This window comes from Myotis nattereri (genome assembly GCF_964212035.1).
Source record: "Myotis nattereri genome assembly, chromosome: 3".
Lineage (NCBI taxonomy): Eukaryota > Metazoa > Chordata > Mammalia > Chiroptera > Vespertilionidae > Myotis > Myotis nattereri.
The window spans coordinates 99,368,671-99,392,967 of record NC_138077.1 but is presented as its reverse complement, the minus strand read 5'-3'; the positions used below and the strand labels follow the sequence as shown (position 1 = coordinate 99,392,967).

The following is a 24,297-nucleotide window of genomic DNA, read 5'->3' as shown; positions in this document are numbered from 1 at the left end:
TAAGGACATATAAGACAGAGAAGGCATGGGAGCAGTGGAATTAATGGCTTTTCACTTCTAGGATAATGGTCTTCATATATTCTTGCATGCCCTGTCAACCATTCTAAAGAAGTGGTCTATATCCCCAAGTTAGTAAATGTATATTCAATTTAACATTAGTAAACAAATTTAAAACTCTGATCTCCTAAATTTAACTTCATTCATCGATCAGATCGTCAAACCTCAGAAGGAAGGTAGGGGAGGGTGGGGTGAAGGGGAGAGATCACCCAAAAGACTTGTATGCATGCATAAGCCTAACCAATGGACACAGACACCAAGGTGGTGAGGGCATGAGTATGGTGGTGGTGGTGGGGGGGAGGGCAATGGGCGATAAGAACACATATGTAATACCTTAATCAATAAAGAAAAAAATAAAATAAAATAAAAGCAGACCTTAGAAAGATAAAAAATAAATAAATTTAACTTTAGTGTTTTAGATTTAACTTTAGTAAAAATCATTTGTAAACAAGGAAAGCTTTGCTTCCCTAAATGACAGCTACATGTCACCATTGCTGAGACACATCAATGAGGAAGACAATAGAACTCTGGTAAAAATAGCAACTGGTATTTAAAATCATATATTCTGAGAAACTTGGTGAGAGAAAGCAATATGCTCGTACCAATTTTTTTTTATGAGAAACACGTTCATGAGAAAATAATTTTTTGCGAGAGAATTATATGAAATTTTGGCATTTTATATATCACATTTTTCCTTAAAAATATGGAAAATATTTTTTTATACACAGCCTGATGTGTCTGTCACAAAACCCCACCTTCCCCTGCCAGGAGTAATTCAGAGCCACAAAATATGAGATAAGCTATGTATGGGTTTAGTTTTCAGTTTTTTAGAGAAAAAAAATTACTGCCATTACCATTCAAAAAAAAAGAAGAATTAAAAGGTTATTTTGGCTACAAAAGCAAAGTTTTGAGAAAAATCAAAGCATTTCTTGATTTCAATGTGTTTGACTTCCAGGCAACATCCTGTTAATCAATTTCTGTTCTACCTATCTCCTAATAAGAGATACCAATATAATTTCACTGAGAAATATTATTTTTTCAAAACAAGTTCAGATAAAATGAATAATAACAACCTGGGCAACTGTCTTGAAAAATAAAGAAATAAAGAATTTCTGAAATTAGAAGATAGTGCAAAGGAAACAATACCCCAAGTCATTCAAAATAAAGCTTTATTATTCTAGCTAACCATTCCAAAATGTCTTCACTCACATCATCTTTATTTTTAACCTTACTTTGAAATAGTGCCTAAAATTATTTCAACTAAAGTTCAGTTTGGCTAATGATCTCCTTTAAAAATACAAATGCAAATATCTCTCTTGAACCTTGTTAAAAAACCTTCAGTTATTCCTACCTCAATGTGAATTGCTTTAATTAGCATGTTTCCTTCTTAATTGCTCTATTTAAACATGAAGAGGAAAGAAGGTAAGTTATATCTCATACTTTGATAGACAGAGCTCCTGAGACTTCTTGGGACCCTAAAGAAGGACAAATTTTTAAAAATTAAAAAAGCTGATAAGTGAGCCCAAAGACAATCCTATCTAATAAAGAGGGAATGTGCTAATTGACCCTCAAGCCATTGCAAAGTGGCAGCACTCACAGCCAATAAAGAGGGAATATGCTAATTGACTGCCACACCCTCAAAGATGATGGTGCCCACAGCCAAAGATGGTTGGCAGGGGAGGGTAGTTAGGAGTTACCAGGCCTACAGGGGAGGGCAGTTGGGGGCAACCAGGCCAGCAGGGAAGGCAGTTGGGGGGGACCAGGCCAGCAGGGAAGGGCAGTTGGGGGCAATCGGGCCAGCAGGGGAGCAGTTAGGCATTGATCAGGCTGGCAAGGGAGTGGTTAGGAGGTGATCAGGCTGGCAGGCAGAAGTGGTTAGGAGCAATAAGGCAAGCAGCCAGGCGAGCAGTCCCAGATTATGAGTGGGATGTCCGACTGCTGATTTAGGACCGATCTTACAGGGATCGGGCCTAAATGGGCAGTCGGACATCCCCTGAGAAGTCCCAGATTGTAGAGGGTGCAGGCTGGGCTGAGGGACATCCCTCCCCAGTGCACAAATTTCATGCACTGGGCCTCTAGTCATATATATATATCTACGCTAATAAACTACAAACATGCGAATTTACCATACTTTTTCTATGCCTTAAGCCATGCCCACCAGCCAATCAGAGTGACTATATGCAAATTAACCTAACCAAGATGGCGGCCGGCAGTCACAGAGCTGGAGCAAGCAGGAGGCTTGGTTACCCCAATGATGGAGGAAGCCAAGCTTCCCGCCTGCCGCAGTGGTTCTAAGCTCCACTCAAAGCAACAAAGTTTCAATTAGAGAAGATAAATAAACCCTAGAAATCTGTTTTCAGCCGGCCATGGTCACGGAGCTGGAGGGAGCAGCAGGCTTCCCTCCCTCCCGCCCTGGCTGGCTCTGAGCTCCTCTCAAGGCTATAAAGTTTCAATTATAGAAGGTAAATAAATCCCAGAATAAAAAAGAAAAAAAGGAGAGGCTGGGAGCTTCTGTCGCTGGGGGGGCTTGACCAGCCTGAAAATTGCCCTCAGCCCCTCACCCAGACTGGCCAGGCACCACAGTGGGGACCCCCACCCTGAAGGGGGTGTGACCAGCTGCAAACACCCATCAGTCCCTCAGCCAGGCTGGCTAGGCACCCCAGTGGGGACCCCCACTCTGATCCAGGACACCCTTCAGGGCAAACCAGCTGGCCCCCACCCATGCACCAGGCCTCTATCTTATATAATAAAAGGGTAATATGCAAACTGACCCTAACAGCAGAACGACTGGAAATGACTGGTCACTATGATATACACTGACCAGCAGGGGGCAGATGCTCAATGCAGGAGCTTCCCCGTGGTGGTCAGTGCGTTCCCACAGCGGGAGCTCTGCTCAGCCACAAGCCAGGCTGACAGCTGCCAGTACAGCAGTGGTGGTGGGAGTCTCTCCCACCTCCTCAGCAGCGCTAAGGATATCCGACTGCAGCTTAGGCCTGCTCCCCGCTGGCAAGTGGACATCCCCCAAGGGCTCCCGGGCTGCCAGAGGGATGTCTGACTGCCAGGTTTGGCCCCATCCCCCAGGGATCAGGCCTAAGCCAGCAGGTGGACATCCTCCAAGGGGTCCCAGACTGCAAGAGGACATAGGCCGGGCTGAGGGACTCCCCCGAATGCACAAATTTTTGTGCACTGGGCCTCTAGCATATATACTACCTTGGACAACCTTATTATAAAAAAAAAGAGAGAGAGAGAGAAAGTCTTGTTCTTGCTGTATTGTGTGTCCTGCAACTCTGTGAACTTGGAATTTAGACTTGTTCCATTAGTAATATAATTTAGCTATGTAATAATCAAGTAGGAATTTGTGTTCCGCACCAGCAATCTAATTATTTCAAATGTTTTTTTCTATGGTAAAGCACATATTGAGTTCCCAAATACGAACTTTAAACTTTTTAAAGTCATTGTGTAAGTTGGAAACTGCTTTTATTGGTCATCCTTCCTTTTCTAATTGTAAATGGTTGACACTAAAATAATAACAATGAGCAAACAGAATCTATACTTATAATAGGGTAATTCGCAAATTGGTCTGGGATGCCATCATGTAACGACCCAACAGCAGGAGGGTGGGGCAGTGAGCTACAAGCAGCAGAGAGCTATAGGAGGGTGGAACAGCGAGCTATGTGCAGTAGAGAGCTATACGCGGCGGTGGGCGGGGCAGCCAGCTCAGGCAAGTGACAGCGAGCTACTTGCGACAGATTTGTTCATAGGGCCACTAGTAAGTATAATAAAAGTATAGTAATAACAAAATGTTTGTCCTATAACTTCCCCTGAAATTTTATTCTAAAACCTCCTTAACGACTGATTCAAGATTGCTAGTAAGTTATTTATTCTATCTTTTAGCAAATATTATGTGCCAGATAGTGTGCATGGCTCTATAGTACCATGCTAAGAAACAGGTAACTTGACATCTTCCCATAGAAAGATTACACTTTTGTGAAATCATATCCTCAGTTTTCCTGAAGAAACCTATAATTATATTTTGTCCTCACCCTCCCATAAACCATAGAAATGTATAAAAAATTTCCACATTTTATCAACAACTAAACAAAGCATTATAGTGAACAGTATAATGAAAACATACCTAAGCCAGAAAAAAATTATTAATGAATGAGTCTCATTTTTTAAATTGAAAAAATATTACTAATAAATCTATCTCAAATATTAATATTGGGTAAAGTTCTTAGTAATTGAGAATTAGAAATAATTTAAGCCTAAAGCTGAAGTTTACATTTATACCAAATATAAATAAACTAGCAAAATAAGAAAAAATATATAAATTATTACAACAATTTTTGAAAGAGAACCCATTGATGCATTTGGCTACATTCTGCATTGTTGCATGCCCTTGAAATTAATCTCTTTGAAAACAATTTGTAATCAGCCATTGTTAATTCAGATTGATCTTCCTTCGATGTTCAGCAGACTTTTTAAGTATTTTTAGGTTGAAAGATAATAGATTCTCTAAGATAGTTTAACAAAATAAGCTAGTCCTTATTTTATTTTATTTTATTTTCTCTAATTCTTATTTTATTTCACTAATCTTGAATAATTATTACCTTTTGGTGGCTTCTTGGCCTGATGTTTGTGTATGGTTGAAAAAACTGACAGTTTCTATCATTATTACAATCAGACTAGATGCCTTGTGCACAAAATTTGTGCATGGGGGAGGGGGTCCTTCAACCCAGCCTGCACCCTCTCTAATCCGGGACCCCTTGGGGGATGTCCCTCTTGCAATCCGAGACCACTAGCTCCTAACTGCTCATCTGCCTGTCAGCCTGATCGCCCCTAACCACCTCTGCCTCACCCCTGCCATCGTGGTTTTGTTCAGAAGGACATCCAGAAGATGTCTGGTCTAATTAGCATATTACCCTTATTAGTATAGATATATAATCTAATATGTGACTGTCAGTGTGTCTGCCCAGTACTAATGATCTTCTTACTGTCTTCTATAAATTAAGACTTCATTGTTTTTAAGTAATTTTAGATTCACAGAAAAATTGAGGTGAAAGTAGAGAGATTTCTCATATATCCCCTGCCCCACACATGCATATCCTCATTATGCTTCTTGTCTTTTTTGTGAATAAATCAATAAGATGAGTAAAAACTAGTATGCAGATATAATTTATGTGTACAAGCTGTTTATGTGCATTATTTCATTCTGATTATTTGGACATAAACCATTTCAGCCTTTTAAAATTCCATACTTACATGCTAGTTCATTTTTCATAGAAAGTTTCATTTTGGTAGTATAAAATAGGAAAAATATTACTGTTTCTAAGTATGCATAAGAAACACAGACACACATTTTTCATATATATCTCTCACTTTAAAATGTGGATAATTTTAACACATGTGAATGAGCTTGATAAAGCATCTGTAACATTTAATTTGATTTGATAATATAATTGATTTGATAATAGAACTGATTTGATAATAGAATTTGATTTGATAATAGAATTGATAATCTTACACCTTCATAAAAGTTAATTTCTCCTAAATTTGTATTTTTGATACTGCTATAATTAGCTAGTTATTAAGAATAGAAAAGGAGCAAAGGGAAGGCCAGACATAATAGGCATGTCATTTGGGCAGCTTCATCAGTGTAATTTCACACTTCCCCATTCCCTACAGATTATTGGGGGGAAGGGACTGGACAAAGGGGAGATGGGCAAATGAGCAGTGAAGCTGGAGTGGCATAGGGGAAATGCCTGTAAGTCAAACCCAGGAACAGCGATCATTGGCAGAGTAGGCAGGGTCAAAGCAAGCCTGAAAAAATTTGGAAATAGCTAATCCCCCAAACCAAGGAGCTAGTTCTCTGGGTGCTCTTGGTTCTTGTGGTTCTCTTGTACTCACCCATGTTCCCTCCACAGCCATGTGACCCTGCAAACCCTACATGTAATGGACTGATGAATTACAGCTGGGAACATAAATTTAGCTAGCCTGCTGATGTATTAAACTGTGCACTCATGGAATAGAAGCTCTGGATACTGGCTTTGATTCTACTGAAGCCACAGCTACACTTCTTCCTTGGTGGAACAAAATGAATTGAGACCTTGGAAACTCGGGGATTTAATTCCATACAAATATAAATCACTTGCTCTCCCATGTGAGCCTCAGAAAATTATTTTGCTTGTGATATCACAAGGAGACCACCCCCAAAAGCAACAGGGGAACCCAATAACATTTTCAATTAAAGAATAGTATTTACTGAATAATGTAATATGTGAGTTCAATTAGGAGGAAAACTGGTGCTCTTTAATATTTATTAATGACTTGTCCATTCATTGAGAGCATGCTCACTCTAGATATCATCAAATCAAAAGGGTTTCCTAAATTATTTGAGCACATGTAGATAATTCAAAATGGTCTTCAAAGATCAGAGAACTGTTTCATGAAAACAATCTATACTAATAAAAGGGTAATATGCTAATTAGACAGGGTAGACTGGACATCTTCTGGTCATCTGGTCCTCCTCAGGACAAAGCCATGGTAGCAGGGGCCTAGGCAGAGGCAGTTAGGGGTGATCAGACTGGCAGGGCAGGGCAGTTAGGAAGATCAGGCCATTAGGGAAGGGTGGTTAGGGGTGATAAGGCCAGCAGGGGAGGGTGGTTAGGGGCAATCAGGCAGGGAGAGGCAGTTAGGGGCGTTCAGGCAGGCAGGCAGGCTATCACTTAGGAACCAGCGGTCCCAGGTTGTGAGAGGGTGCAGGACAGGCTGATGGATCCCACACACACATGAATTTCATGCACTGGGCCTCTAGTGTAATTATAATGGGACAAGTGAAAGGTATTCTGATAGTGTGAATAAAAACAGAATCAATAATGACATGTGAGCCTGGCTGGAGTGTCGCAATCATTGAGCATCAACCTTTGAACCAGATAATGATTCTATTCCCCTTCAGGGCACATGCCCAGATTGTGGGCTTGATCTCCACTAGGGGGAGTAAAGGAGGCAGCTAATTAATGATTCTCTCTCATCATTGATGTTTTTATCTCTCTCTCCCTCTTCCTTTCTCTATGAAGTAAATAAAAATATATTTTTTAAAAAGAAAAATGAATGACATGAAAGAGATTATATGAGTTGAACCTTTAATGCATTAGTTCTGTATTATTACCATTGGTAGGTGTATCAATTAGGTTTTTGCCTCATAGCTATTTTTGTTTATTTGTCCATAGTGTATTGATAATATTACAGCACAAAAAAAAAGATTTAAATGGCTCCACAAGGTGTTTTGAAATTCATCACAAATGTAGGCTGAGTGACATGCAGATTGGACAGACTGCCAAAGTCCAAGAGCTTCAGCATTTCCTTAGTGTCATGCCAGGGTTCTTGTCCCAGCATTAAGAAGGGTTCGGGAATCTGGAGAAGGCTGTGCATAGATTAAATAGGAGTCCAGAGATGAAATATAATTTTGAAAGGCATTTGGGGGTCAGAGGAGCTTAGTTTAAAGGAAATTAAGATCTAAATTCTAAGTTCTCCTCATCTCAGGACCCCATGCTTTTTATTAACACAACTTGTCCTGAGGCGAGGCAGAGATATACACTTCAAAGGGTATACACAAGCATTGTCAGAATGGGGGAATTAGCCTACAGCTGTTCAGGTGTTTGGCCAGTAAGAGGCAATAACATGTAGATTAAGATGCCCTGAGCTGTCTGGCAGCAACCAACCATCCCTTTTCAGGTTTGGGGAAATGCCCTCAGCCATTCCCAACAGGTGTGATCAACCCTGTTGAGTCCCCAAGTTCCATCAAACTTTTGAAGAAACTCTTGAAATTATGACATGCTGGAATTGGTCTCCGGCAGTGTCAGGATCAACTTCAATGATCTCCGGATACAGGGCTGAGACCTCGGGGACATAGTTATCTCTCCTCTCCCTCCCCTCTTCCTGCAGCTTTATGGAGATGTCGCTCATGGGGCCTCTCTGAATCTGCTTCATCAGATGTATGACATAGCCCGTGAACTTGTTGCTGAGGATAATGGGAATCTTCTTGCACACGCACTTGTTGGTGTGGAAGTCATTGCCCAGGCGCCTGTAGTACTTCTTGATGATGACCTGTGCCTCCTTCTTTGTGGTCTTAGTGCGCATGTGGCCCATGTCATAACTATTGACAATAAAACTTAGCCGCTCAAAACAATTGCCATTTTATTTTGTATACAAAAATTTAAGATTAGCTCAATTGGGTGGTTTTTCTGAACTCGATAGGGCTTTCTCATCCTCTGTAGGCAGCTGCATTATGAGCTGGAAAATTGCTTAAAATGACCTCCAGCTGGAGGGCTTATGTCTGCCCCAATGTGGTTTCTCATTATCCAGGGTGCTAGTCAGGGATTATTCATATTTTGGTGCAGGGTTCCAAGAGGAAGCACAAGAATGTAAGGCCTCTTGAGTCCAGGGCTCAAAATGGCTTCAATATCACTTCCATTGCATTCTATTGGTCAAAGCAAGTCACACAAGACCAGCTCAAACTCAAGGACAGAGCACCTCCATCTTTTTATAAGAGATTCCAAAAGATAAATGTGGTCAGTTTTACAATCTGGTAGAGAAAACTTAATCTATACTGGCCTAGATATCATGAAGTGTTGAGAGTTGCTTATTTTAGGACAAAAAAGAAATTGAGGGTACTTTTCAAGAAATCTGTACTGCAAATATAGACAAATTTTCCATTCTTGCATACTATTAACAATGCTTAGCATACACAAAATATTGTTTAGAGTCTCAGTACAAACTTTCACATATATGTTATGTGCACCTGAGAAAAATAATGTATATGTGATCCTCATAATAATCAGTAGGACAAATATTATATCTCAAAATTTATAGAATGGAAATTGAGGCTCATAATACACTGTGCATAGTGATTATTTTAAATATATTTTAGGGGAAAAGTTATACAGATAACTGAATACAAAAGCCTTTCACACCTTGTTATTCTCAAGTGAGTGTACAACTAGCGTATGACTAGTTTTCATGCATAGGTGGTGACTAATGAAGCCAACCTGCTGGCAGTTCTCTGGGAGGGTTGAATTGAGTTCCCTACTCACACACACTGTAAGATTTGTGAAGTATATTGAGAGTGTAAGCCTCGTTGTAGGAAACATTTTTATTTGCCTAAGAAAACAGGTTTTAAAATATCTTCATAAACTTACCTATTTATTGAAGCAGTTGCAGCAAGTTTTCAACTTGTAAGTATTTAATTAGCTCAAATTAATGTTTACATTAAAGATCAATGAAACAATATTAAAATTCATACTGACCTTTCTCCAAATTAGCCCAAATTTACAAGGTTTTCTGAGTTTCATAGTTAATCTTACTGCTCAGAGTGATGATGTTGCTTATATAGTACATTTTCAATTGCCTATTAATGAAAAGAAGAAAAATTTTTACTGCGAAACAGGCAACAATCTCAAACAACTGTTCTTTGTTATGATATATAATGTTTCTCCATTCAGACTCAGGATTAACACTGTTGCCTGCAGCCTAGGTGGCTCTCAATATGACCATGTGTGAGTATCAAAGTACACTCAGGGTTATCAAAAGAAAGGCAATTACCCTCCCTCTTTAGATAATTGGGAGTACCTAGAAGGCCCTTTCACCAGTTGACAGTGCCCTTTGACTAAAGGCAAAAAATGTCCACTGTGTCCACTGTTATTTACGTATATTTTGTAGCCTATGTCCTTACAATTCAACAGAGCCAAATGCTTTTGTTGAGTAACTCCTTGTTAAAATAACATTACATAATCTAAAACTGTCATTCTTGTTTTATCCCCTGGAGACATCATCTTCTAGTTAATGGTTCTCCACCTAGTAATTATTACAGGAATTCTATTTTTGACCCCAAACAGAAAAGACACGCATTTACCAAGAAATGTGTACCAAGACTGATAACATACATGAGAGGCCCCTTGAATTTGTATAAAAGATGTTTTTTAAGAGTTGTGTGCTTTCTGCCAGTGTTAAGGCTCCTAGTGTAGGCTTTAATTCATAGCTATGACCTTCAGTATTTAAGTATGTGCTTTCCCAATTCAGAATCAAACCATATGTCTTTGTGTTCTCTGTTTCATATTTTGTGTTCTTTATGAATCAATAAATTTGTAGATACAGATAAATTTCAGTGATTTTTCACTGTAGTAAACACAATGTAACTAATACACAATAGGTGTTCAACATATATTTCCTGGTAATTTCTGACTATATATTCCCTGTAACTCCCAACATTTCCAAACTTATCTCATTACTCCTTTATATTACACTTCTACCTGGGACAAGATGACCTAATTAGTATCCACTGAGAGAGAAAAAAAAAAAGATTCAATATTTGATTTTGGCTAACAATACTGCCCCAGATCTTTAAGAAACTTCCCATTAGAAATAGGCCACTGAGGAAGAATAACAGAAACTATGGTCAGATGTGAATGAAATCTCTGAACATCAGTGACTCACTTCATTGATACTAGGCATGACGTGATACAAACATGTTCCCGAAGGTCTTTGGGTCCTATAAGAATTGTTAAAACAGCACATATTAAATACCAAAAACCTATCATATACACACCCTACCTCTAGAGTTCACTCAGGCTCTCAATCTGAACACCTTTTCCTCTATTTATCTACTTATTCAAGATTCTGATTCTCCTGTTGCGTTCCACTTAAGCTAAGCCTTTGCTGCTCATTTCAGGCCAGAGTGATCATTTCCTCTCCTGAACCCTTTCTATATTTATTTTTGCAAACACTCTTTAGGAACATATTTATGGAAGGCTGCTATTTTTTCCCCTCTGCCTATGTATTCAAATATCTCAAAACTTCCTGAGGTGTTTGGGAAGTGAGAGGAGGAATGGGAGGAGCTAAATGGATTTTAAGAGCAGTTAAAATAGTCTGTATAATACTATCATGGAGAATTCATGTCATTATAAATTTGTCAAACCCATAGAATGTACAACACTAAGAGTAAATCCTAGTATAAACTATGAACTTTGGGTGACTGATAGAAAAGAAAAAACCCTCAAGCACAGGAATTATATCTTCTATCTTTGAAGTACACAATTCCTGAAACAACTTTTTTTTAAAAAAATTGCAGATAACTGCTAAACATTTGTTAATGATAATGCTAATCTATTGGAGGAGGTATCTTGAATGGGAGGAAGTAAAATGAGGGGAGGGAACTGCATATACAAAGTGATATTAAAATAAAGTAATAAAATATTATCATTTACATCTAAAATGCTCTTTAGTTTAAAAGTATATTTGAAGAAACCATCTGATTTGTTATATACATTTACAAAATATGGATAATGAATTGTTTTTCATACAGAGACACTCTCCAAAACCTGACATGCCATGCTAGGGATGTTAATCTATCCATTTTAGAACCATATATTGAAAAGAAAGGACAAGGTTTGACAAGTGTACTCAACAGACATGTTTTGGTGCCTGCTAAATTTCTGGAAATGAGCACAAAGTCCAAAACAGAGAATGCTGGCTTCGCCGAAGAACAAAGAAGCAACAGTGCAGCCCCATTTCTTTTTCCTCCTAAAGTTATGTTCCATAAATGAAATCCGATCCTACTTTGAGCAAAAGTAGGGCAAAAAGCGAGCTATAACTTTAGAACAGACTCATTTTCAAGCAGAAATCCAAATTGGAAAGTCAACTAATGCCAGTAGTAACAGAGTTTTGGCTACAAAACAACCAGTTTACACACTTATTAACAGTTCATAAAATGTATGGTATTGTTCTGGTTCTTGTCACTGGTGAACATATGCTCTCAATTTGCAACAGACTGAAGCACCATTCCATAAATTTTAAAATAGTTGTGAGCATCACAATGGAAATGTCTCAAACATTAGAAATATGATTCTTATTCTAAGAGCAGTAGATCCTTTCAGACATGATCAGTGATTAATAACACTGCAGGTACATGTAGAGGGAGTTTTGAGAGGGGAATTTGAATGAGGATATTTGAGGTCTTCTAAATGATGAAAATTGTAACTTCTCAATTTCATAAGTACATGATAAACCCTAGCCTGTTTCAAATTTCCAGTTCTTCTAGACCAGAGTTCTGAATCGGCTACTGGTGCCAAGATTCTTTATGTATGGGCAAAGTTGTCCTCAGAATATCAAACAATAATATCACTTAAGAACATCTTTCTAATCCTGAATGAGCTAACAGTTTTATTACTATGAAGTTACTCCTGTCTTTTTGCTGCAAAAACACTTGTAGTTAATACAAGTGTGTGACTCTCATCCTACATGTAACGAGCTACTGAATGTTAGAGATCCTGTCTTTTTTGTGTGCTCTCTTTCCGCCTGCTATCTCCACAATACATCAAAACTAATCAGTATTTGTGAATGATCAAAAGCATATTAAATCTATTATATTATTGGAGAGACTATTGGAAATATATTTGCGGATATATATATATATATATATATATATATATATATGAATCTTCTATTACTAATTATCATGCATGAATTTATCTTTTAAAATGAGCTTTACCTTTTAACCACACTAACATTATGATTTCTACATTTCTTAGTGTTCAAAGTAATGCTTTATTTTATATTTCCTTAGATTATCACTTTCAAATGACTTTTATATTCCATACTAGAAGCCTGGTGCACGAAATTCATGCACTGGGGGAGGGGAGGGTGTCCCTCAGCCTGGCCTGCACCCTCTCCAATCTGGGACACCTCAGAGGATGTCCACCTGTGGGATCAGGCCTAAACCTGCAGTCGGACATCCCTCTCACAATCTGGGACTGCTGGCTTCCAACCACTCGCCTGCCTGCCTGACTGATTGTCCCTAACCACTCCCCTGCCAGCCTGATCAAAGCCTAACTGCTCCCCTGCTGGCCTGATTGCCCCAACAGCTCTCCCCAGCAGGCCCAGTCACCCCCAACTGCCCTCCCCTGCTGGCCTGATCGCCCACAACTGCCCTCCCCTGCCAGCCATCTTGTGACCACATGGGGGTGGCCATCTTGGGTGAGGGAATGACAATCAATTTGCATATTACCTCTTTATTATATAGGATTATGGGATTGATGACAAATTAATTATTACTTTATTAATGTAATTAGTATTTCATAATTTATACATCAAATAAAATTGTGTTTTTTCTCTGAACATTTTATCCTAATGCTTATATATTTTCAAAATCTAAATCTTAAGGACCTTGGCTTTATTTAAAGGCATGAATTCTATTGATAATGTATTATTTTTATATCAAAATGTCATATTCTGGCATTGTCTATTTTATAATCATGGACAATTATTTAAGATTCTAAAATTGATGCTTTATTAAAGTAGCTCAAAACTTTTCAGATGTCCAAATAATACTAGAATAATAGGATAGTCATGATTCTACTTATAAATAACATATTGTTGAAAAGGGACATCTTTAGTTACTAAGAACACCTAACACACAAATATAAGAACACTTTCAGCTTTGAAGTCTGTAGTCTTGTTTAAACACTAGCAAAGGATTTCAATTTGGATTTCAGTTCTTGATGTCATTTTTTGTCTTAATCTCTAAATCCAACCCATAGATAATTATTAATTTAGTTGTGGTTTATGTTACCTTTTAATGTTTTTCTTTTTGATCTGGCACAGCCATGAAAGCCAGAGAAATATTACAATGATATTTACTTAGTGCATGTCCAGAATACATATTAAATAAGGATAGAAATACCTCCTCAAACATTCATGTATAATGACAAGATCAAAGCGCTCTGCAGGTTGACCATACATACAGAAATACATTATAATTAAGTGGAGGAACAGAAAAATCCCCTCAGAATCTTTATTGTATAACCACAAGGGAAAATAAAAGAAAGAAGTAAACTATCTTTTGAGTATATTGACTATCATTATCTATATTCATAGATTTTGTCTAATGTTTTTCTCTACAGATCTGTGAATATGATAGATGCTTAATAAGTGTTCTTTGTTGTGCAGCACTTGCATAATTTCTTAACAAGCAATAACCTCTATGATATAATAATCAGCACATCACTTCAATAGATTCAGAAGGACGTGGATCCCATGATAACTATTGTCTCTATAGCTGGAGAAATGTGGGGAGCAAGAGACATCCACATACAGGAGTAACCCAGGGGGACAATGTAACAATACATTTCTTTCAGGGGAACACTTTAATGATGTTACCTAACTCATAGGCTGTGAGGATAAGTGCAACAGTACTGGTTAATTATTTAAGTACATTGTACATAATAAATGCTCACAAAAAGAAAAATTATTATCACCATTAGTTTTTGTTCCTTTTCAAGCCACTTCTCTACCCAGTTCAACTAACTGCAGAACAGGCTTCCTAGAGATGGAGATCCTGTCATCAGATCATGTGGCTTCTTCCTGAGAAAGGTGTAAAATGCATCTTTTCTCTCTCAGCATGGAATTGATCTAGCTGGCTGGTTCAGTAGCTTCTCTTTATGAACTTGGCAGCCTCAGACTATATAGCTAAACTTAAAAAATGTGTTTTTACATAGAAATTTATGTTTACTTAATAATTGGTTAATTGAGTTCAGCGGATAAAACAGGGTTTTTTTAAAAGCCTTGAAAATTGCAATTTAAATTCTTATTTGAGTCAAAGATAATTTGTATTCTGTTTATAATAAGCTTCTATATAATTAACTCTGAGCACTTTTTAAAATTTGCACCAATAACAGAATTATTTTGTTTTCATATTAAACTTTTTAGAAATTTCAGGATTTAATGGCTATTGACATTAATACAATTTTCATAGTTATTTATTTTACTTTTTAAAATATATGTTTATTGATTTCATAGAAGGGGGAGAGAGAGAGAGAGAGAGAGAGAGAGAGAGAGAGAGAGAGAGAGAGAGAGAGAGAGAGAGACATCAATAATGAGAGAGAATCATTGATTGGCTGCCTCTTGCATGCCCCTAATGGGGATCAGAGCCCACGACCTGGGCTTGTGTCCTGACCTGGAATTGAACTGTGACCTCCTGGTTCATGGGAGCCACTGAGCCACACTGGCCAGGCCAGTCTCCATAGCTTTTTAGATTGGCTTTTCAAATACAGAAATAAGCTCTGTGGCTTGTAATTCTGCCAATGGTGTGAATAAAGACACAGAGAAAATCTATAGGCAACGATGGTTTCAGCTTTTAGATCTTTGTTCCTTGCTGGCAACTAGGTGAGTAATAGTTCAGGATTGAAAGCAGAGACGAGACTGTAATTGAGCTACACCTACTCCCACATTTTACTCCCTCTGAAAATAGGAACTGTGTTAAGTCAATCCCTTGCCTGGAGCTATACAACATCCGTGGTATTTCTAACTTATCCAGGGAAGCAATCTAAACCAAATGTCTACATTCATTTGAAAGCTGCTAATCATCAAAGTTGTCATTCATGCTTTGTGGACAAGAGTGGTTATTGAGAGAACAGAGTCAGAAGAAAGCCCCATTTTATAGACTTCGCCTTCAGTAAAATGTTTTGACACTGGTATTTGTTTCTTCAGATATTTTGCAGGTGATTATCTAAAGTAATATCATGGTGATGGTATAACCTTTTATTTTTATAAAGTTAGACTCTATATACCTTAACAGCTTTACCAGCATTCTCCCCAGGAAGTCCAAATCGTGCACATTTCAGAGTCAACAGGCCCTAAAACACCATGCCTTTCGCATAGGCTTTCCACATTGTTGTCCTCGACTTCCTTCTCACTGCCCAGATCTTGCAAACCTCTCTCCATTAAACGCCACCACCACTGGAAAGTCTTTCCTAACTCCCATGGCTAGTTGTTCTTCTTTGCTGCCTGGCACTGCCTTTTAAATATCTGAAAATAGTTTGCTCCCAACTTCTCTGGGAGCTTCTTAAGGCCAGAGCTCACATTTCCTTTACATTTTTAGCGACAGCAGGAAGCATAGTTTCTGGATCAGATTTAATGCACCTCACTATCCTGTTAACTGACAGGAGTTTATTATTTATTTGCCATATAATTTCTTATATTTGTTTTTCAACATATTTTAGAAGTAAAATTGACTTATGTTATAAAGGCAGGTATGATTCAGCACCGATGAACTAATTTCATTTGTGGTTCAAGTGGACTTACTATTTAATAATGTTGATGAGCTAGGTGGAAAGGAAAGGTGCTTTGTTGAAGGAATTTGTACACATTTGTATCCCTTGTGAGAATTAATAAAAATGTACTTAATAGAGTAAAAGAAACAAGCATGATATAAATGAGAGCAGAAGATTGAAAGGAGACTAGACTAGCAACTAATGAATTGGAAGACGGATGTTGATTCTGTCACGATAATGGATTATTTATGGTTTTTATACGTGACTCAGAGGAAAATTGAACAAGAATGTGAATTTGCTTTCTGTAAATGTCCTACTCTAATTTTAAAGAAGATTATTCCATGAAAAAATGATGGACTCATTTCTCTTCTAAGCAGATCCTTGTTTACACCAGAACTTGAATACTGCAAATATATTGTTTCTTTGTCTTTCAAAAAATTGATTGGTTTTCTGAATTTTTATTTTTTAATGAGTTGTTTATTAGACTACATGCTTTTATGGAGTGATAAATTTAGTGATAATCTTCTATTATATATTATGTAGAAAATCAGGATAGTTTCACTTGGGCTGTAAATATATTTGCTTGCAAACTTTTCTCAGATTCCTTTGACTATCAATTAATCCTTACCTCATAACAGGTGAGGATAATCACTTCTGTAGTAAGCCAGACATGGACAGGTTGTGAATAGTTATTACCAAAGATGAACCAAGAATATTTCTAGGTAATGAAGTTATAGTAATTAATAAAAAAGACAAAATATCTGTTCACGATCTTTAAGGATATAAACCATAAGAATGCCTATTCGGGAAAGTAAGGGCAACAGAAGATTTAAAATAACACAAACTGAAGAAAGCTGCACATGGCTTCAGAAAAGCAATAGTTGCAGCTCAGACACCATATAATGTCATGATTTAATTGGTCAGTATAAACCAGTGATGGCGAACCTTTTGAGCTCGGCATGTCAGCATTTTGAAAAACCCTAACTTAACTCTGGTGCTGTGTAACATATAGAAATTTTTTGATATTTGCAACCATAGTAAAACAAAGACTTATATTTTGATATTTATTTTATATATTTAAATGCCATTTAACAAAGAAAAATCAACCAAAAAAATGAGTTCGCTTGTCACCTCTGACACGTGTGTCATAGGTTCGCCATCACTGGTATAGACAGTTGGGTCCAGCCATGGTAAAGGAGCACATCAGCCTACTAGGAAAAGCATCATCAAAACTCCCAGATAACTACCACGCCCCTCCCACAAACAAAGGTGAACTAGAAAGACTACATAATCAGTCACAATGGGCCCCTCTCTGAAATACAGGAGGTAGCTCCTCTTAGATGAAAAGGAGGAGTGAGTTGGAGGGGAGACTGATGAAAGAATTAAGAGGTGAGTATAAAATGACTTTGTCCAGATATTTTCTCTTTTTGATGAAAACCACTTGCCATGAGGTGATGTATGGGTCTTAGGAGAACACACTAAGAAGAGTTCACATGTCCCAAGGCTAGAACATGGTTAGTGGTGATCAGCACCTGTCATGACTATTAGGTTGGTTAAGGATTCATGTTACTTTTAGGTTTCAAACATTATCCAACCAGGACCCTGTACAAAATTAATACAAGTATAAAAATCAAAGATAAATACATAAGATAAATATTTATTGGTCAAATGTCAGTGATGAAAATTAAAAATAGAATGTGTGTGTTGGTCCAGAAAGCTATATAGTTTAAACATTTCCCTGAAAAGTTCTGATGTGCATCCAAGTTTGAGGAAAATTAAAGGAAAGATAAAGAAAGTAGGAGGAATGCTACGACAAAGTAAGATTTTTGAAGTTATTTTAGAAAAATACCTGTGAAAGTGACAAAGGAAATCAGGAAGTAGCCATGTAGTGTGATGAGAAGAACAAGAGGATAAATGATTTAGGTTCAGATAATCTGAGGTTTACATTGACTGACAGTAATTAAGTACAACTCTCTTGATATCTCTTAGTTTCCTTTTTGTAAAATGTATGTAATAAGAGCAATTTGATAAAATTCGTAAAAGTGTTCCAAGGAAAAATGTCTAAGATTGTACCTTATAATGATAAAGCACTCTTAAAATATTTATAATCATTGCTTTATAGTGAGAGGGGAAAAATGAAATTTAGAGAAATGACTTTAGAGGTCTAAATTCTAGGCATAAGAGAATAAAAACTTTAAAGGAAGAATAAAGACGTTTCAACTAAGATCATAAAACTGATATAATGACAAAGGCATAACTGACAAAAATATGGAAAGAAAAATTATAAAAATAAGTTAAGTATTAATAAATATACCAGGAAGTACGGTAATTGCTTTATGATATTTGTTATTTTAAAAAACTTCCAAAAACAGTATAACTCACTTAGAAGCAATGAGGACAATATATAAAAGTTAAGTATAAGGGCAAAGGGAATCTGTACCTTAATTTATTAAAAGTTTAAAGCAGCCCTAGGCAGTTTTGTTCAGTGGGTAGAGTGTTGGCTCACAAAGGGTACCGGGTTCAGTTCCGACACAGCAAGGGCACGTACTTCGGCTGCAGGCTCAACTCCCAGCCCTGTTTGGGCACATGTAGGCAGCAGCCAATCTATGCGTCTCTCTCACATCGATGATGCTATCTTTCTCTCTGTCTCTGTCTTTCCCCTCCACTTTCTCTCCCTAAATAAACAAAAACAAAACAAAAAAATAAACACACACAAAAAACTTTAAAGCAATAGTCATAAGTAAGATAGATACGAATTAATTCAAGTTCCCAAAATAGAAACCATACTTTCTTTTTTTTAATTTTCTTTATTGATTAAGGTATTACATATGTGTCCTTATCCCCTCCCGCATTACCCCCCACACCCCCACTCATGCCCTCACCTCCCTGGTGTCCGTGTCCATTGGTTTGGCTTATATGCATGCATACAAGTTCTTTGGTTGATCTCTCTCCCTTACCCCCACCCTCCCCTACCTTCCCTCTGGGGTTTGACAGTCTGATCTGAACCATACTTTCTTAGTCAACCTGGAAGGCTTACACGAGGGGATAGAATATACAGCCAATGGCTACAAGAGCCACATTGATGAAAGTGGGGATTGCTTCCTTCCAACTAACACCTGAAAAGCTGGGGTGAGGAAAAGTGCTCCAAATCAAATCTACTCTTAAAGATGTGATTTTGTAACTGTTAACATTTTGTATGACCATGTTATGGCACATGAAGTTATTCAATTTAGGAGATAGTACTTATGAATTCATAAAAAACTCAATACATATTTCTGCATTATTTACTTTCATTATATACATTTCTTCTGCCTTTTCCACCAATTCTTCATTGTATAAAATATCAAAATTGTGAACATCCATCTTCATACCATCCACCATTCCAACTATATTTCTCCGAGATGGAGCCTCTGTGTCTATCATGTTCTCTGCATTTACTTAACACGCACATGCACAGACATATTTATATGTTTTATTTTATTAAACAAAATTAAGATTTTACTAAAGATATTCTATAACTTGCTTTTAAAAAGTTTTTGAAATGTTTTCATGCCATTCTATAGTATATATATATATATATATATATATATATATATATATATATATATCCCATGTTCAAAGGCTGTTAAATTGTGTTCTTTACCCATATCTTCAGAAAAAAATCACTTCTACTGTTGTGGTAAACAACCTGCTTCCCTATTTATAATGGTTTGGCCTTCTAGAAACTTCAGCACAAAATTATAGCTAATTTGCCTACAAACATCAGGTGGTCATAATAATCTGGCCACTCAATGTATATAAATCTACTACATTTTTAAGTAGTTGCATAGTATTCCATATCATGGATATATCATAAGTTACCCATTTCTGTAACTCTGGATTGTTAAGTTTGATCCAATTTTCTATATTGGAACAAATCCTGCAGCGCATTTGTATGTACATCTTTACACATATCTGTGGTATACATTTTGGTAGCATATATTCCTAGAGGGAAATCATTGAGTCTAAATACATAAACTATTTTTACAATGTTAGTCAGTACTAAAACTATTCTCCAAAACGACTTTACTAATTTACATTAGAATGTTAATGTTTACTAAGAATTATGTAAAACATCATTATTTTTTTTTATTATTTTTTTATTTTATTTTTTTTTTACACCAAGAAACTTACAGGGCTACTGCTTCAAAACATCATTATTTTTTAATATATTTTTATTGATTTCAGGGAGGACAGGAGAGGGAAAGAGAGATAGAAACATCGATGATGAGAGAGAATCTTTGATCAGACACCTCCTGCACACCCTCCACTTGGGATCTAGCCTGCAACCTGGGCATGTGCCCTAACTGGGAATTGAACCATGACCTTCTGGTTCATAGGTCAATGCTCACCCACTGAGCCATGACATCATTATTGCAAATGGATTTCAACACTGGCTGATTTATTCAATCTGATATATATTATTATCAGCATATATGGTTTATGCTAATATTATATATTTTTACATTTTTGTATATCATACAAAAAATTTATTTCCCATCAAGAAATTTCAGAAACTATCATAAAGCTTAAGGCCACATTCCTGGTACTTCAACACACTATTAAAATTATAGCTTAATTTTGTTCTAAGAAGAGCCACCAGAAAAAAAATAGTAGGAAAGTTTAGTTCCTTGAATTTGTAATCTAAAACAAACAAACCCAATCCAAATTTGATTAAATATGGTCTTTTCACAATCATTGTTACAAAAAATTCAACTGATATTGGCTATTGTAAATAATACTGTAATTGTGTCAACAATAAAAGTTAAGAAAAAATTCCTATGGACACAGACAATAGAGTGGTAAAGGGCTGGGATGGGGCAGGAACTGGGTGGAGGGGATCAATGGGAGAAAAAAGAGGACATTTAATATATATTTGTGTTAATTAAAATATAAATAAAGATTTAAAAATAAATAAATAACAAGAAAAAAATTTAATTGAGACCACTAATATGGGAAAGAGAGAGTAGTATCTTTTTATTTGAGAACAAGTGTTTGTTTATAGAAAGTGATTCTCAAAGTGAAATACATCATCTGTGTATGATTATTCTTATTGTATGTATGTGTGTGTGTGACAGATTTATAGATAAAGATGGTAAAATCTACAGTTTTTGACCAATTAGGTCAAGTGAGGGAAAAATATATGTGAATGCTAACTTCAACTTTTTTCCTTTGTGATTGAAAGAACAGTGATACTATTTGTTGAGACACATTTTAAAAAGGAGAGATAACATTTTATTGAGACTTTAGACACTTTGCATCTGAGAAGATGATGCATCATATATATAGATAACACAGAGGGTGTATAGAAACAGTCATAGCAGTTATTACCAAATATCAGTCAAGAACATTTCTAGAAACTGAAGTTATAGTAATGAATAAAACAGAAGAAATCTCTTTTCATGATCTCTAGGCATATAACCCACTGGAAAGCCAATTCTGAAAAGTAATCACAGAACAGCCTACAAAACATAAACCATAGAAAGTTATTCATGATTTCAGAAAAGCACTTGTTACTTTTAATTTTCAGGTCTGTCACATCTAGGCTTTGGATACAGAACTAGAAAACCTCAGTCCAGATATGAATATTAGGGCATTATTTCAGACTTTCATGAAATCAGCTGAAGGAAAATAGAATAGAAACTAAGCAGACAATTTAAAGGAGCTGATTGGGGAAGCTCCACAAAGGTTGAGGGTTTGGGTGGTGTTTTTTTTATTTATTTTTATTTATTTATTGTCTAAAGTTTTACATATGTATCCTTTTTCCCGATTGATACCACCCACCACAGCCATTCCCACCCTGGGCAAGCCCCCTCCTCCCCGCCCCAGTGTCTGTGTCCATTGGTTATGCTAATATGCATGCATGCAAGTCCTTTGATTGCTCTCTAACCCCCTCCCCCCTTCTGCCATTTGTTTCTGGATCTATTCTTGTTCATCAAATTATGTTGATCATTATATCCCACATATGAGTGAGATCATGTGATATTTATCTTTCCCTGACTGGCTTATTTAGCTTAGCATAATGCTCTCCAGTTCCATCTATGGGTGGTGTTTTTTTGGTCTTGTTTTCTTCATTGCTTTTTCCCTGGCATCAGAAAATATGTATCACACAAGACAGAAATGAAATAAAGATCTGCTGAGTAGGTGTATAAACTATTGTTAAGCCTTTGAAAAGTAATGATAAATGCATTACAATAAAATCAGCAATAGGGACACTTAAGCATACTGGCTGTGTGATCAATTTCTTCATCTGTCCATGAAGAGAAATTGACACATTTCAAAAAGAGGAAGATTAAACAAGATAATCTATTTAAAATACTTAGTCCAGTAATGATTTATAATAAGCACAATATTGGTAGCTTTTGATAGTATCATTAATGTTAAACCGTGGACGAAGAATTAAGAGTTTGTGAATACTTGTCCTCCCTCTACCAATAATTTAGTCAACCACTGAGAAAATTCATTGAGGGTTTCAATTGTTTTCCCTTTCAATAAATCACATTAACCAGACTAACTTATTTAAAAGTTAGGATAAATTTTTAACAATAAGTCAAACCAAATTTTCAAATAATTTAGAAAAAGAAAAAACTCTAATCCAATGTTGTTTATATTCTTAATAATTGGATCAGCCAAAAGAACCTCGGAGGGTAAAGGAACATTTTTTGCCCTTTAATCTCTCTACAACTTGATCTTTAAACAACATGGGAATTAGGGGCACTGACACCCCCTGCCCAATAAAAATCCATACGTAACTTTGTCTCCCTCAAAACTTGACTATTAATAGCCCACTGTTGACTGGAAGCCTTTCTAGTAACATAAGCAGTCAATTAACACTGGTATGCTATATAGACTATATCCTGTATTCTTACAATAAAGTCAGCTAGAGAGAAAAATCATAAGGAACAGAAAATACATTTTCAAAATTTATTTTAAAAAATCTATGCATAACTGGACCTGTGCAATTTAAAACCCTCTTGTTCAAGGGACAACTGTGTGACTGCATCTGTAGGTGTGTGTATATGAATGACTATATGAAGGAAATATGAATACATAAAATGTTTATTACATAATATATATTTGTGTTAATTAAAGTATAAATAAATAAATTTGTGTTAAAATATAAATAAATAAAATAAATTTGATACTTCAGGGACATGCACAGTTTATCCTGCAGTTTTCTAAACCCCTGGGCTACTACTGCATATCATAAAATTACTAATGGTCCATTTTGAGATTTATGACTTCAAAGCAAAGATACACCAAACAATGGACATTTGTAAGTTTGTGTTTTGAGATCTTACCTCTTTTATTAGCTTCCTGTTTCAAGATTTCATAATTACAAAAGTTGATTGACTATCAGAATTACCCAATCAACTTTAAAATACAGGTTTTCAGGACATGGTCCAGAAGTACCAAATTCAAATTGCTTCCAGAGAAATGGATTTCTCCATCACTAGTGTGAGTGGGGTTCTTATGATAGAATATGAATTTTCTAAGACTCGTATGAAAAAGTGAATTTTTTTAATATTGTTCAGATTATTACAGATGTTCCTCTTTTTTTCCCCCATAGCTACCCTCCACCCGGTTCCCACCCCACTCCAGGCCTTCCACCCCCACCCCACCCCCCACTGATCTCATCCATAGGTGTAAGCTTTGTCCAGTCTTTTCCTGCACCCCCCACACCCCTTTCCCCCTGAGAATTGTCAGTCTGCTCCCTTTCCATGCCCTTGATTCTATTACATTCACCAGTCTGTTCTGTTCATCAGGTTTTTTATTCATTTGATTTTTAGGTTCACTTGTTGATAGCTATGTATTTGTTGTCACTTTGTTGTTCATAAGTTTTTATCTTTACCTTTTTCTTCTTCTTCCTCTTCCTAGAGAATACCCTTCAGCATTTCATATAATACTGATTTGGTGGTGATGAACTCCTTTAGCTTTTTCTTGTCTGTGAAGCTCTTTATATGACCTTCCATTCTAAATGATAGCTTTGCTGGGTAGAGTAATCTTGGTTGTAGGTTCTTGCTATTCATCACTTTGTATATTTCTTGCCACTCCCTTCTGGCCTGCATAGTTCCTGTTGAGAAATCAACTGATAGTC

General features: G+C 36.6%; 1 protein-coding gene across 1 annotated transcript; it reads right to left on the bottom strand.

Annotated features, from left to right (window-relative positions):
- Nucleotides 1-7,320: 7,320 nt before the first annotated feature.
- On the bottom strand, nucleotides 7,321-10,396 carry LOC308516458 (small ribosomal subunit protein eS17-like; the record flags this gene model as incomplete). The annotated part of the gene is made up of 2 exons (XM_081087411.1): nucleotides 7,891-10,396; nucleotides 7,321-7,419 (listed from the first exon to the last, which is right to left on the bottom strand). The coding sequence occupies exons 1-2, from the start codon at nucleotides 8,203-8,205 to the stop codon at nucleotides 7,321-7,323; spliced, it is 414 nt and encodes a 137-aa protein (XP_080943537.1). The 5' UTR covers nucleotides 8,206-10,396.
- Between the last annotated feature and the right edge of the window lie 13,901 nt (nucleotides 10,397-24,297).